General features: G+C 49.7%; 5 protein-coding genes across 5 annotated transcripts; 2 read left to right on the forward strand and 3 right to left on the reverse strand.

Annotated features, from left to right (window-relative positions):
• Window positions 1–196: 196 nt before the first annotated feature.
• On the reverse strand, window positions 197–1,383 carry GIQ15_06516 (GTP cyclohydrolase I; the record flags this gene model as incomplete). Its single annotated transcript, XM_033553933.1, has 3 exons — window positions 197–499; window positions 566–870; window positions 942–1,383. The coding sequence occupies 3 exons, from the start codon at window positions 1,381–1,383 to the stop codon at window positions 197–199; spliced, it is 1,050 nt and encodes a 349-aa protein (XP_033403448.1).
• Window positions 1,384–1,947: 564 nt separating this feature from the next.
• On the reverse strand, window positions 1,948–3,555 carry GIQ15_06517 (histone acetyltransferase type B subunit 2; the record flags this gene model as incomplete). The annotated part of the gene is made up of 6 exons (XM_033553934.1): window positions 1,948–2,122; window positions 2,192–2,677; window positions 2,733–3,197; window positions 3,253–3,358; window positions 3,426–3,479; window positions 3,537–3,555. The coding sequence occupies 6 exons, from the start codon at window positions 3,553–3,555 to the stop codon at window positions 1,948–1,950; spliced, it is 1,305 nt and encodes a 434-aa protein (XP_033403449.1).
• Window positions 3,556–4,015: 460 nt separating this feature from the next.
• GIQ15_06518 (uncharacterized protein) lies at window positions 4,016–8,314 on the forward strand (the record flags this gene model as incomplete). The annotated part of the gene is made up of 1 exon (XM_033553935.1): window positions 4,016–8,314. The coding sequence occupies one exon, from the start codon at window positions 4,016–4,018 to the stop codon at window positions 8,312–8,314; it is 4,299 nt and encodes a 1,432-aa protein (XP_033403450.1).
• Window positions 8,315–9,927: 1,613 nt separating this feature from the next.
• On the forward strand, window positions 9,928–10,988 carry GIQ15_06519 (uncharacterized protein; the record flags this gene model as incomplete). Its single annotated transcript, XM_033553936.1, has 3 exons — window positions 9,928–10,079; window positions 10,152–10,815; window positions 10,887–10,988. 3 exons carry the CDS (start codon window positions 9,928–9,930, stop codon window positions 10,986–10,988), a joined length of 918 nt encoding a protein of 305 aa, XP_033403451.1.
• A 182-nt stretch (window positions 10,989–11,170) lies between these two features.
• Window positions 11,171–12,448, reverse strand: GIQ15_06520 (WD domain-containing protein; the record flags this gene model as incomplete). The annotated part of the gene is made up of 4 exons (XM_033553937.1): window positions 11,171–11,193; window positions 11,255–11,863; window positions 11,945–12,283; window positions 12,391–12,448. The coding sequence occupies 4 exons, from the start codon at window positions 12,446–12,448 to the stop codon at window positions 11,171–11,173; spliced, it is 1,029 nt and encodes a 342-aa protein (XP_033403452.1).
• Window positions 12,449–14,755: the final 2,307 nt, after the last annotated feature.

Here is a 14,755-nt window from a genome sequence, read left to right on the forward strand (position 1 = left end):
CAGGCCATAGTGGTGATGTAAGGAAGGGAAATAAAACACCTCACGCAGGTAGTAGGGGGAGAGGCTCCATAAGTATATGTTGAAGCTTTTATACTGTGCTGGAACACAGAGGATGGCTGTATCACATCCATTGAATTATCTTTTCATATATTTCTTGTGTTTTTTAGTTTTATGTTTCTTTTAAGTTCTCGGACGTTTACCTCCTGTTCAGCAGGCTGAGGAACTCTTCTTTGGTCTTTGCGCTGGATCTCATACAACCAAGCATGCAGCTAGTGGTTGTAGTGCTCCCTGTCTTTTGCACGCCGCGCATAACCATGCAGAGATGGCTTGATTCCATGACAACAGCCACACCTTGAGGTTTGAGCACTTCCACGATGGCGAGGGCAACTTGCTTGGTTAGTCGTTCTTGGACTTGAAGGCGTCGAGAGAACATCTCCGCGAGGCGAGCGAGCTTGGAAAGGCCGAGGACTCTGCGATCCGGGATATAGCCGATATGCATCTATATATAGGAAACAGTTAAAAAGGAATAGGTTGCCAGAAAAAGGGGGGAAAAGGAACGAGTTACCTTGCCCGAGAAGGGTACCATGTGGTGCTCGCACAGGGAGAATACTTCAATATCCTTGACAATCACAAGCTCATCGTGGTCCTCGTGGAATACGGCACCATTGACTAGATCCCGTACGTTCTCCTCGTAGCCTTTCGTAAAGAACATGAGCGCTTTGGCGTATCGTTCTGGCGTCTCGAGGAGCCCTTCACGCTCTGGATCCTCTCCAATGCATTCGAGAATCGTCTTCACAGCTCCGGCAAGCTTTTGAATCCTTTGTTCAGTCTGTTCAGGTGTAGACTCGAGACGTTCCCTTGTTCCTAAGCCTTGAGCGTAAAAAATAGAGGCAATCAGTGCTTCAGTCGCATACACGAAGGGTTGAGGCGCAACAACATACTAGGCCAACTGAGTCCATCAAAGTCTATAGGCGGATTCAACGTATACGGACTCGCAGGACGGCTGATGGCAGTCGACGGAGGACTGGTCTGGTCTCGAGGATCCCTTGGAGGTTCGCTCAGGTTGCGCTTGGTTGGGTGTGAGGGGACGTCCGTCGCCATCTCCAGCCCATTGGGCTTCTTCTCCTCGCCATTGGGCTTATTATCATCAGTAGCAGGAGCCTGGACGCTCGAGTCCGACGGGAGCTCGACTTTCGCTGCGTCTCGTAGCTCTTCGGGGTCCAGGGCGTGTTTCCGCTCAAACGACGACCTGATCGAGGAGTTCAAGCTCTCTCGCTCTCTGGTATTGCTCGGCATGCGCACCGAAGAGGCCCCGTTCAGCAGATACGACGGAACTGCCGACTTGGGCTTGGGATGAAGCGGTTGCAAATCTCCGGGACTCATCCTGTATGTTCGTTAGGGTGGGGGAATTATCGTAGGTGGGATAGATTTTTCTTTTTTTTCTTTCTTTCTTTCTTTTTTTCTTCTGGTGACGCAGGGTTTCCTAGTTGACAGAGCGACACAGGCAGTCAATTGCGTTCATCTCTGGCCAGATAGTACTCGGAGAGCGGCGGGTTAGAAGTCCAGGACGAAGGGCGCCAACTTAAGGCCGGAGGATGAAGGCTCCATCTCCATCGCGGCCGTTTTGTCTTCCCGCCGAAAATTTTCCAGCGGCCAATCAGCCTTTCCCGCAGTTCGGAGAATTGAAAGAAACCGCGGTCACTATTTCCACTGGTCCATTGCTAATGCCAGGATATGTACATCCAGGAGGTTTTGAAGATGAAGACTGAGGTAGAGACGGGGATGCAGGACATGTTGAAATTTGGGCTGGAGATCGCCTAGTTCTTACGCGGAACAACAGTGATTACTATGCAAGGAACGAGAATAACTGTTGACGTTTACATCGTGGGTACAGTACATGGTGATGCTACACGATTAACCTGGCTGAGAAGACGGTACATCGATTCATCAAGACTCCAGCTCCTCCGTAGGAACATCCTCGATGTCCTTGCCTACAATCGCATCTGCAACCTTCCATACCTGCAACAGGTTGTCTTCGGCCGCTGAGCAAAGCACCCAGGGGTCGTGAAGGTTCCAGCTGAAGTCGGAAATGCGGTTGGTATGTCCGCCATGCACGAACAATCTAAATAAACAGGTTATGGGTTAGCAAAGTGAAGCTAAGTGTAACGGGGAAGTACATGGGGGATCGTACAATTCAGGTGGCCCGTCTTGGGCGTCTTCTTGAGTTTGTTCTTCACCTGCGCGGCTGAGGTCCCAGAACATGATTCTTCTGTCGTAACTCGCGCTCGCCAGCACGGATTCTTCAAATGGATGCCATGATAGCGATGTGACGGAGTCCTGGTGGCATTCTAGGGCGTGAAGTTTAGACTTGAGGTTTCGGAGATCCCATAGACCGATGGTCTTGTCAGCGGAGCCGGTAGCCACTACGGTCTCTGCGGCCGGGTTGAAGGCCACTGCGTTGATGGCATCCTTATGCTGACCCTTGGCAGATGCTGCAGAGCGAGTAGTGTCTGATTCACGGATGTCTAGAATCTGGAGGGTGATATCATCGGAGACGGTGCCGACGAGAGACGAGTGGAGTGGGTGGTATTGAACATCATTGACGATGGAAGAGTGGTGTGTGTACGTTCTAACGGGTTTCAGGGCCCTGTTGCCTTTGGTATATGTGCTTACGTCCCTGCGCAAGAGTTAGTAAAGGGACATCTCCTGATTCCAAGATATAGTTAACATACCATAACCGAACAGTCTTATCTTCGCTTCCTGTAGCAAGCCCTCCCGGGGTATGGGGATTCCAGCTTAAACCGAACCCTTCGCTCGTGTGTCCTAACAATTCCAGCTGCGGGTTAACGGTCCCCTGTGGCACGCTGGGGTGTTTCGACCGGTCCCATATCATAACCCGCCCGTCCGTGCACATGGTTGCAATGAGATTGGCATTTTGTGGCTGGTAGCGTGCCTTGTTGACCTCCCCCTTATGATCGATCTTTTGCGTGATGTTAAATTTCACCTCCATCGAGGTTTTGTTGGGACCGGCGCCGCCATACCCCCCAATCTCCCCCCTCTCTTCATCATAATCTTCGGCTTCCGGGTTCTTAGCGTTCGGCAGCTGTACTTGGGCTATTTGAAGATAGTTCTGAGCTTCGCTTGATGTATGAGTGCCTAGCAGGAGGCGATGTGTGGTGTATGGTTTATCAGGGTCCCTAAAACAAAGACTATAAGACCGTGTACAAGCAGCACATGTACGAGAAGACTCACTCCTGCTTATCAGGAAGCCATTGCGCTGTGAGAGTTGGCCATTCTAGGGCAGTGCTAAGAATCATATCATAAAGGAAAGGCGCGTTCTTCTTCCATGTTTTGTATTCTTATCAAGGCGGTCAGTCAGCGCAAGTTCCTACTCAGAATTCTGTTTTCAAGGACGTCGCCCGTACCTTCATTAATAATCTTCTCCTCAGCGATCTCCTCCTCGTGATCCTCCTCTAAGCCTGTCGTTCACAGTAAGCAGTTTGATCAATCTAGTGATAAAGAGGGTCCAAACATACTGGGCGAAAAGTGGTCCATCGCGCCGTGGATATCACCGAATTAAGCTAAAAGGACGTATACAGATACAGCGGCAGTATCTCTGACTCGGGAACCTCTGGATATCTGTAGTAACAAGCGCGCAATCAGCTGTAGCAGGGCGGGCAAAAGATGGACAAGGTGTTTGAACTCTTCAAAAATACGCGATTTCGCGCGTTAATTGAGCTTCATGTAACGTGGCGCGGGCCGAGGTTGATCCGGCGGCTGGAGAACGTGACTTCGAGGCTTTCCAGGTTGCTTTTTGGGAGTTTGAAGCCACAGCTCGAAAACCGCACGACGATGGCCTGGTTGTAGCTTCAACCGTCTCTTCTTTTCCTCTGTTTCTGCTATTCACTGTACAGTATTGTTGTAGGGTTGCAAGAGGACCGCCTCGAGCAAGCCTGCTATAGTTACTCGACCTGAATACCCTACGCCTGCAGGTGCTAAACCCCCAACCGCAACCATGGGTGTCCCGAAATTCTTCAGATGGCTCTCGGAGCGGTACCCGGCGATATCGCAGCTTATTGCTGAGAACCGGATCCCGGAGTTTGACTGCCTCTATCTTGATATGAACGGCATCATTCACAACTGCACCCACAAGGACTCGGACTCGCCGACCTTTCGAATGACGGAGGACAAGATGTTTATTGCTATTTTCAACTATATCGAGCATCTTTTCGGGAAGATCAAGCCAAAGCGACTTTTCTTCATGGCGATCGATGGTGTGGCTCCGCGAGCAAAGATGAACCAACAGCGCGCCCGTCGGTTCCGTACCGCTCTCGACGCCGAACTTGCGAAGGAGAGGGCTATAAAGGAAGGCGTGGAGATGCCCAAGGAAGACGCATTTGATAGCAACTGCATCACTCCCGGAACAGAGTTCATGGCGAAGCTTACGAAACAATTGAAGTACTTCATCAACAAGAAGGTGTCAGAAGATGCGGAGTGGCAGGGAGTCGAGGTTGTTCTTTCGGGCCATGAAGTCCCCGGTGAAGGAGAACACAAGATTATGGAATACATTCGCCAGGCAAAGGCGCAACCAGAGTACGATCCAAACATGCGGCACTGCTTGTACGGGTTGGATGCGGATTTGATCATGTTGGGTCTTCTGAGTCACGACCCTCACTTCTGCCTTCTCCGAGAAGAAGTAACGTTTGGGCGGCAGAGCTCAAAGAAATCCAAGGAACTCGAGCATCAGAATTTTTACTTGCTTCACCTTTGCATCGTTCGGGAGTACTTGGAACTGGAGTTTCAGGAATTGAAATCGGACGGCACTTTAAAGTTTCCTTTTGATATGGAACGGGTTATTGACGATTTCATTTTAATGGCCTTTTTTGTTGGGAACGATTTCTTACCCAACCTTCCGCATCTACATATAAACGAGGGTGCGCTGGCGTGGATGTTCAAGATATATAAAGAGGTTCTACCGAAATTGGGGGGTTATGTCAACGAACATGGCAAAATCAACATGGAGAGGCTGAGAATGCTATTGGTGGCTTTATCCGATGTTGAATTCCGGTTTTTCGAGGCGGAATATTCAGATGCCAGATGGTTGAAGTCGAAGACACTGGACGGGGACCAAACTCCCACTTTACCGGAAAAGCCCAATGTGCTTACAATATCTCCCGCTCAGAAGCATATCTTTAATAGAATAAAGAAATACGTCACTCACCGCCCAGTGGATGACGCCGGTCAGCCAGTGCCTCTCGACCTATCACCCTCACTTCCTGCGAAAGATCGAAAATTCGTGGAGCAACTAGTCGATAGTCTCCACCTGAAATGGAGTTCTGTTTTGAATCAGCATGAGGAGCGGTTTTTGCGCGTGCAGTTACCCTCTAACGATGAAGACGAAGACGAAGACGAAGATGACGAGTCGCAGATTGCAATATTACGCGTTCTTAAGAGATACGATAATGCAAAGGTCAAAGAGGCCACCGCCGAGGATGTGCAGATGGCAGCTGAGAAGAAGTATGAGAAGAAATTCCAGGAGTGGAAAGATAAATACTACAGAGACAAATTTGGATGGGGATTGGACAATGCAGAAGAGATGCGAAAATTGACAGAGAACTATGTCCAAGGCCTTCAGTGGGTTCTATTCTACTATTACCGTGGTGTCGCCTCGTGGCCGTGGTTCTACCGTTATCACTACGCTCCTATGATCTCCGACATTCACCTTGGTCTGGGTGCCGACGTCGACTTCAAACTAGGACAACCCTTCTTCCCATTCCAGCAGTTGATGGGTGTCCTGCCAGACAGGAGTAAGAAGATTGTGCCTGTGGCATATCACAGTTTGATGACAACCCCTGAATCTCCGATCATCGGCTTCTACCCACGAGACTTCGAGCTTGACATGAACGGAAAGAAAATGGAATGGGAAGCTGTGGTTAAAATCCCATTCATTGAAGAGGATCGGCTTCTCAAAGCCATGGCGACGAAGGAGCATTTATTGACTCCAGATGAAAAGTCGAGGAACTCGTTCGGTGTGACGCTAAAATATACGCATTCACCTGATGTAGAGTTCATCTACCCCAGCTCCCTACCTGGTATCTTCCCTGACGTTTCGCGGTGTCACTGCATCGAAAATGTCTTTGAGTTACCTACCATGGAAGGGTTGGACCCATATGTGGGATTGGTAGAAGGTGTTAAGATTGGGGCCGAGGCACTCGCTGGATTCCCAAGCTTACAGACCGTTCCCCAGACAGGACAGCTTGGCTTCCACGGGGTGTGCGTATTCCAACAGGAGAGTCGCAACGAAAGCATGGTCGTTACTATAGTCGATCCAGAAATTGCAGGAAATACTACAGACGCAAAGGTGAAATTGGGCAAAAGAGTCCATGTTGGATACCCATTCCTCCAGGAAGCAAAGGTGGTGTGCGTCTCGGACGAACTCTTTGATTATGTTCAAGTTGACGGCGAGGAACACGTTGTGGCTATTCCGCATACCCCAACACAAATCAATCAGTGGAAGAGGAAGGCTGAGAAGATTGAGTCGTACTACAGTAGACGACTGGGAATGGTTATTGGTGATGTGGAGACCATCGTGCGCGTGGAGATGTTGAAAGGTCTGATGAAAACTGAAGATGGAGCCACTGTCAAGGAGTTCACGGAAATCCCTGGAGTTGAGACGGAATACGCTGCCCAGCTTATTGTGGACTCGGTTTTCAGCGAGGATCTTCGTTTTATTGAGCGAGCAGCAGTCCCTATCGAAGAGGAATTCCCAGAAGGTGCGCGAGCATTCTTTTTAGGCGAATACAACTATGGCGCCCCAGTGCACGTTACTGGGCATGAAGACGGAAAGCTATCGGGACTGCTTTCCGCTGTGAAGGGGAGGGAACCAGAGTTTGGGAGGGAGCATGTCATGAACGCTGAAAAGCTATCAAGATATACCCCTTCCTTCGCTATTGCGCGAAACTTACAACTCAGCCCTCTTACTTTAGCCAAAATTACGTCGTCTTTCTCCGTGAATGTCGACGGATCACGAGTCAATCTCGGACTCAACCTCAAATTCGAGGCAAAGAAACTCAAAGTTTTAGGATATTCACGACGCGGAAACTCCGGATGGGAGTTTAGCGAAAAGGCCATCGGACTTCTCCACGACTATATGATTAAATTCCCAGATTTTATTGCAGGTATTCAACGGAAGCCTCAAGGCGACGTGTTTGAACCTACCGATTTCTACCCCGCCGATATCGCGAAAGAGAAGATCAAGGAGATTCAGGCGTGGCTCAAATCCATTGAGTCGAAAAACTTCGAGCGTGTCCCACTTGAAGCTGAACAACTTGACTCGAGCATTGTAGAGGCAATCGAAAAGACCGCCGATGAGCTACACCAAACCAGAGCCGCTCCGGTGGCACAGAAAATTCGAGGTGTGCCACGCAACGCACTGTTGAAGCCTGCGGATGCGGAACACCGTCTCAACAGCCAGCACTTCCAACTTGGAGACCGTGTGCTTTACGCCCAAGATTCTGGAAAAGTTCCAATTGCTTCGAGGGGAACCGTCGTTGGCTTAACACGCACATCAAGGCACTTGCTTCTTGATGTGCTTTTTGACGTCTCATTCATGAGTGGTACTACCCTCTCAGATCGATGCTCGCCATTCCGCGGCTCAACCGTTCCTGCGTCGTCAGTTCTTAACCTGACTAACAAACAGCTTACTGCTCTATCGCGTGCTACTGCACAAAAGGAACAGGCCCGGAGCCAACAGCAGCCTTCTAGGGGGTACGGTGCTCCTCAAGGACCGGGTGGTGTGGGACAGCTGAAAGAGGCATCGACTCCACCACCACTCACGAACAGCTATCGAGGAGCCGCCACAGGTCAACCATCAAATGGCAAAGTTAACGGAGCTCCGAATTGGAATGGACGTGGCCGCGGGCGGGGTGCCTTGCCTATTCGCAGCCATCCAACCGCTGAGAATACGACCGGTCAGCAAACACCTGGATTCAATAGGGGTAGGGGACGTTCCGGTTTCAACCAATCTAACGGGCGGGGAGCTAACGGACAGCCGGGCCGTGGACGTGGAAGAGGAGGATATGTATCTGTGGAACACATGAACCCTGAGGCTGACGTCTTGAACCACAACCCGAACTTCAAGCCCCGGCCATACAACACAGTCCCTCCGCCAGTTTCCCTCAATCAGCCAGCTTCCCAACGAGGACGCGGTGGGCGTGGTAGAGGAAGAGGTCAGGCTCGAGGTGGTAGAGGTAGAGGAGGGGCCGGGGCCGGGGCCGGAGCTGCAAGCGCAGGCGCTGGAGAGACTGCAGCTTAGAGGGTGTTCAGTTCAGCCTCTGCTCCTTTTATGGCTAATGACATGAGATATGGAATGGGGTATAGACAGGTAACTTTTGCAAGGCGTTGCTGGATCGATGAATATTGTTCCATCTTTTCCTTCCTCGGAAACTTTGACTATCATGTTTGTTGCCAGCCAGCCTCAGGTGTCTGCATCGCATTACGCGCTTGGCTAACGGAGGAGGACTAGACAGGTTTAATTGACATTCATATGTCACATGAAAAGATAAACTAATAAAAAGAATTCCAGGAAGGACGTGGCAGTCCTTCTTTGGTCTAAAAAAAACCGATCTCCTGTGCAGCGATTAAAATACAAAGATGTGCACGCCACCACTCAACGCCGAGTAATCTGCAGCTGCAGAGTGACCTGCATCAACTGGGTTCCTGGCTTTCTCCTCGCGATCTCACAGGCGAAGGATGTAAGGGCGCCCAAGAATGGAGAATGTAGCCATCAGACTCCACTGGGCCGCCGTTTTCCCACTGCACAACTGGCCTGCCCCCTTATCTAGGCTTCTCCCAGCTGGACAACTGCTCCATCATCCGCGACCAGCGTTGGGGTTAATACGAGGTTCACCGTAGAAATCGATCGTGTGCTTGCATAGTGACGTCATGGATATCTTCCTGCTGCACATCATCGCGACCCAAAAGTTTGGCAAATCTCCGTGCATTTGGACATGCAGCATCGATGAAACTGCTTGGGATGTCGAGACTACACCGCGAGTTCTAGACCTAAAATATCTTGCTTGGGAGGAATAAGCAATAAGAAAAGGAAAAAAAAAAATAACCCCCGTTGAATACTAACCGCAGTTTTCGCCCCCTGAGATAAATTATCCGAGATAAAATGATCCCCTTATCTTTATCTAACTGACTCATTCCATCGTATTTCTTATTCATGGAATAAGATGCAAAGCCTTTTCTCTTTTCTTTCGTAATATCCGGCTTACTTTTGGGAATTGTATACCGTCCTATACTCCTTTCGCCCTGATATTTGGGTTGGCCGTGTGCAACCCCCATCGTGTCCGAGTGGTTAGGGCATCCCGTGCGTTCCACGGCCGTTGACCAGTCCATATCCTCCGGTTAAACCTCTGGATTGAGTAAAGCATAATCTTCAGCCGCGAGCTCATGTGTTCTCCGGAACCATTCATCATCAACGGTATTGCAAGTCAAGGACAATCCACCTCAACGGGCCTGTCTTCACGATGACAGCGGAGAGTTCTCGGTTCTCGGCAGAAGTCCTGTTAATGGTATGGCGAATATCGATTCCGTTCTGTTCTAATTTTGATTTACGATTCTTCTTTATCGGTGTATCTGCACAAGCTGGAGCTGTCGTGCCGTTTATTTATACCGTTGTAGGGATGGCTAACTTGGAAACCTGTATAGGACGACCGCTTAGCCCTAATTCATATTCCAATAGACTTATACCCCTTTTTCGTTAGCCCAATTCTTCGTCTTCTCTTTCATGATGCCCCTCCAATGGATGGAGAAAGCGGAATGTTATCGGAAACTGCTGCTGGTTTCGTGAATATATCAATAACACCAATTGAATGCTCTATACTATGCCCTCGAGAGCTGGCAAACCTCTACTTCGTTCCTATGGTGAACGAGTTCGAAAAAGCCGCTACATCAATAGCTTCGAGTATTCAAATCAGCTCAGAAGACTATCTGGTCATGCAGGTCGAGGGACAAGGACTAGACGCTGGCCAACGTGTGGTTGAGCTAACCAGCCCCCTTGCAATGGCCGGAATGTAAGTTCAGAAGTGACGCCGCCCTTTTATACTCCTTGGAACCCATTTGCTGATTGATGCGATGTCGAAAAGCTCCATATTCTTCATATCAACGTATTTTTCCGATTATATCATTATCCCCAAGCGCTCAAAACAGCAAGTCACAGAGACATTCGCCGAGCGAGGGTTTAACGTCGACGAAGGACCCCCCGATCCCGAAGGTGGTCGACGAGGTTCATCTCCAATTATCCACGTACCCGGCTCCAGATCAGATACTCCGCCTCCATGTAGCGTATCGGAACTGCAGTTACGAACATTCGCAACTCTTCAGCAACATCTTATCCGGCCGCAGGCTGATAGCTCCCTGCGTCTTGTACAATGTGCTGCACATTATAGGGAATTCACAGGGACAAAGTCCTACTCAATCCTCCGACCTAACTTGATATCCGCCCTCCTCAACGATAACCCTCGGTTCTTTTCCCTAACAATCGCCGCCTCCGACCCTGCGCCATCTTTACTCCTGGAAGAGCGGCTGTTGCCTCGGTTTTCTCTACCTAGTGACCCTGATAGGGAGCCATCGTCACCGGTAGAGGAGGATACCAACTTGCTGCTAGGCTCGAAGGACGAAGTTCTTATTGCCATCACCCTCGACTTGCGGGAACTGCCCCTTGAAGCTTCTGGGATTGTCTCGGGGGTGGCTAGTGCACTTGTAGCAGGCACACGCAGAAAAGATGGAGCAGAGGGGGAAGTCCATGAAGTAAGTCGAACATCAGCTCGAGAATGCTTGGAGGCAAAGCCATATGATTAGTATTCTGCTGACACAAATAGGATCTGGAAACTAGTTTTCTTAGCACAGCTCGTGCTGGGAACGTTATAGTCCGTGAAGAGGACCTGGAGCGGGCAATGGAGTATTTGAAGGCTGTATTGTAGTATTGCATGTATTCTGGGCATTTATCTGGAGGCTTTCGTGATTTAAAATACCGAGCGGAACTATAAGGTCTAAATCTAGTTCATTGGAGAGCTAGAAAGGCTGGTGGATTTTGTATAAAAATGACATTCTCCCTTCTTTTTGCCATTTAATGACTTAGCAATCACCGATGCCGTGACTTTTATTATCCGTAAACTTTGACAGAGCCTGGAATAATAATCAGCTGAGAATCCACGGATAAGAGGGAGAATCTCTATTCAGAACATACCATCTGAACATCCTCCAGCCCACGATCGCCCTTTTTCGTTCCAGGCAACGCAGCTAACCACCTTCACACTGGCACCCACCGGCACAGTCTGAATAACGTTCCCAGTCGAGACGTCCCACGCCATAACGTTTGCTTGGGTATTGCTTCTGCTGGTATTCCCTTCTGGAGACTCGCTGCCACTCAGCACCACGCTATCTCCCTTCGCAAAGGTAGACCGGATACGTAGCTCCTTATTCATATATGTAGGCCCGTGCTGCTTCTCAGCTGGTGCTGACGGGTCAGGGTTTCCATCACCAAAGCTCTTGAGAACTGCACCGTCGTCACGATCGACCATGCGGATTCGCCCATCCAAACATGAAGCAAGTATGGCTTTCCCATCCGTGGAAGACTGTACGCTAGTGACGGGGTGAGCCATGACATCGACCTTCAGCTCACCCATTCTCAAGTCGTAGGTACGAATTCGACCATCGTAGCTCGCAGTGATTATACTGCTTGTAGGTAAATGGACGTTTATAGAGGAGACCGTATCAGTGGCTTCTGTGAGGGTTTGTATCGGTTTCGACGTAAGGGATCGGGTATCCCATATCTTCACATCTGAATCGGCGCTTCCTGTAGCTCGAGATGGCAGCAATTAGCTCAATGGTCTACCACACGCGATAGGAGACGATAGCGAGACGGATCAGATCCTACCTGATATTACTACCGAATCAGCCTCTCCGCCGAATTCCACGGCTTCAACTCGTCCTGAATGGCCAGCCCACCTTCTCACAGTAGTCCCGGTCTCAACATCCCAAAGAAAGACCTGTTTATCCCCGCCTACGCTGGCAAATCGCGCATTATCTGTGCTCACTGCTATGTCTAGCACGGAGTATCCATGGGCTTCATATCTTTGTATCGGCGAGGTTGTTATCTGTGGTGATGAGGACGACGACGATGGAAGCGCGCGAGATAGATGGACAGAGCGGTCGGAGGAGCCAGTCAGGAGATACGTCCCGGGAGAACTGGAGAATATGACAGCATTTACCGGGCCTGAGACGAGTGAAGTCAGCGGTTGATGCTCAATGAAGCGTGGTGATGAAGCGATACTCGGACAACGCGCTATCAACCCACTATCGGCGCTGTCTCTTTTTACATACCAGTATGAGTTTTGAGAGTGTGAAGAAGGGTTGAAGGGAAATTTGTAGAAGTCGACATTTGTCAACCTGTAGTATACGATGTAGTCTTTACCTCGCGGAGCAACATAGCTACAATGACGAGGATGCAGAATATAGAATGTTTGTAGGTTTAGTCAGACATTATTTATATCGGCGAACCCGCGATGGAGTCAATACTAAAAGTCAATTGTTGGAATTAAGATAATTTAAAACTTATAGCAAAAAACATGATCTCGGAATAAAGAAGGGTAAAGAAACACATTAAACTGAAAGGGGTTGGCAAGAATCGCTGGCTCCGGGAATATAAAAAGGCAAGGATGGGTATATTACAACCCAGAAAACAACCACATCGCCAGTCGACCATCGACCGTCCAATGCAGAATCAAGCGTAGGAGCAGACATGAGAGTTCCTGGAGAGGGAAGAAGCCATTCTTTCGCCTATAACACTTCCACCCGTATCTCACTAAACCATGACGGCCGTTTAACGGCGACCGTGGCTGCGGACTTGCGGGGCTTGCATCTGGTCGAGTTCCTGCTCGAGTTGTTTGATCCTAATGACATGTTAGTTATGAATACGTAGGGACAAGCATTAGTTGTGGATAGTGCGTCAACATACGCTGCATGGGTAGTTTCCAAATCCTTGTTGAGTCGATCTCTCTCGGCAATGAGTTTCTGCTCCCATTGTCTGAATCGTTGTTCCTCGATCTTGACCTGCTCCGTGAATCTCTTTCGCAGGTTCTCTTCCTCTTCCTTGAACTTGGGGTTGTCCAACTTTCTTGGCCTGGCTTCTCCGAACTTTCTGGTCTCCATCTGAAGTGCCCGGTAGGCTTCATAATGTTGCTCCTCGGTGGTATGGATAAGGTCAAGCATGTGTGTTCGGATGAGGATGGAGCGGAGCTTCTTGAAGTCACAGTGATCTTCGTTCTCAACCTCTGCCACACCCCAAGAGTACTGACGACCCTTGACAATGTGACCGTCACTGGTCTTGACGTCCTTCTCGGAGCCGATAACAGAGAATGGCATGACAGCCATCAAGCTGCGGGCGTGCTGGGCAGCTTGCTCGTCATCTTCCTCAACAGGGGGTTGGTAGATCTTGATTCCTTGGGCTTCGATGACAGCGCGGATCTGTCACACAGAACCGTTAGTCCTATGATTTTTCTTCGAATAGAGGGCAGCGTTGGGAGGAAAAAATTACTTACTCTCTGCTTGAAGCGGGCAAGGTCGGAAGGACTTAGAGTATCAGCTTTGGCAACAACTGGGATCAAGTTTACACGGGAGCTGAGGCGCTTCATGACTTCGATGTCAAGGGGCTTCAGGGTATGCCCGGTTGGCCGGATGAAGTACAAACAAGCGTGGACACGGAGGTCGATCTTGTCGATACGGCGGGGCTGTTGCTCCTGCAACATGTAAGACTCGTGCTGGTCGTCCAAGAATTCAATGATGGGCATCCATGAATCACGGTTGTTGACATAGTCGCCAAATCCAGGGGTATCGATGACGGTCAACCGAACTATAGAGATGACGAGTTAACCCCCCGGCTTCCAGATGCGCTTCTCTCTCTAGCTGCTAAAATGTAGTGTATTGTACCTTTGAAAAATCGCTCCTCGAGCTCTGCCTTTGTGATCTCAATCTCAACGGTCTTGTCGACTTGCTTGGCATGTCTGCGCTTGTGGTCTGCGTAGTTCTTGATCGTGGTCGAGAAGAGAGTGTTGATGAATGTGGTCTTTCCCAAGCCTGACTCTCCAGCAACCTACATTATACCTATCCGTCAACAGTCTGTCCATGAGCAGCAAAAGGGGGAGGGGGCAGGTGAAAAGGAGCAGGTCGCACCATAATCGTGAAAGCGGCACCTCGTTTCGCGACAATCTTGTGTCTGTTCAATTCGGATTAGCTGAGGCCCTCTATACCTTGAGAAGAGTCCATACCGTTGGTTTGGCAACTATGCGAAACGGTCAGCTATGATCCATGCTAGTTGCAAAAAGCGATTGCGGGTAACTTACATTGGCAATGCCAATTGGCGAAGCGGTCTCAGAAGTGGTCGACGCCATTGCGAGAGTGTGCAGGCAGTTCAATCGCAGGGAAGAGGGCTGGGGTCTGGCGTTGAGGTCTGGAGGCTAGAGAGTGGACTGAGGAGCTGGTGGTGTTTCTTGAGCCGCCGTTTGTTTGCTGCTTGAACTTCTTTCCCTTTCTGCCCCTGAGTTGAGACCTGACTAATTTGGACAAGGAGGGCACAGGCGCTAGGTTGTATCGGGTATAGTACAGGGCTTGCGGAATATCTAACTTCCGGTCCCTTTTGGGTTATTAGTAAGACTTGCGGAATATATAATATCCGGATCCGAGATATTTT

This window comes from Arthroderma uncinatum (assembly GCF_011692745.1).
Source record: "Arthroderma uncinatum strain CBS 119779 chromosome Unknown scaffold5, whole genome shotgun sequence".
Taxonomy (NCBI): Eukaryota; Fungi; Ascomycota; class Eurotiomycetes; order Onygenales; family Arthrodermataceae; genus Arthroderma; species Arthroderma uncinatum.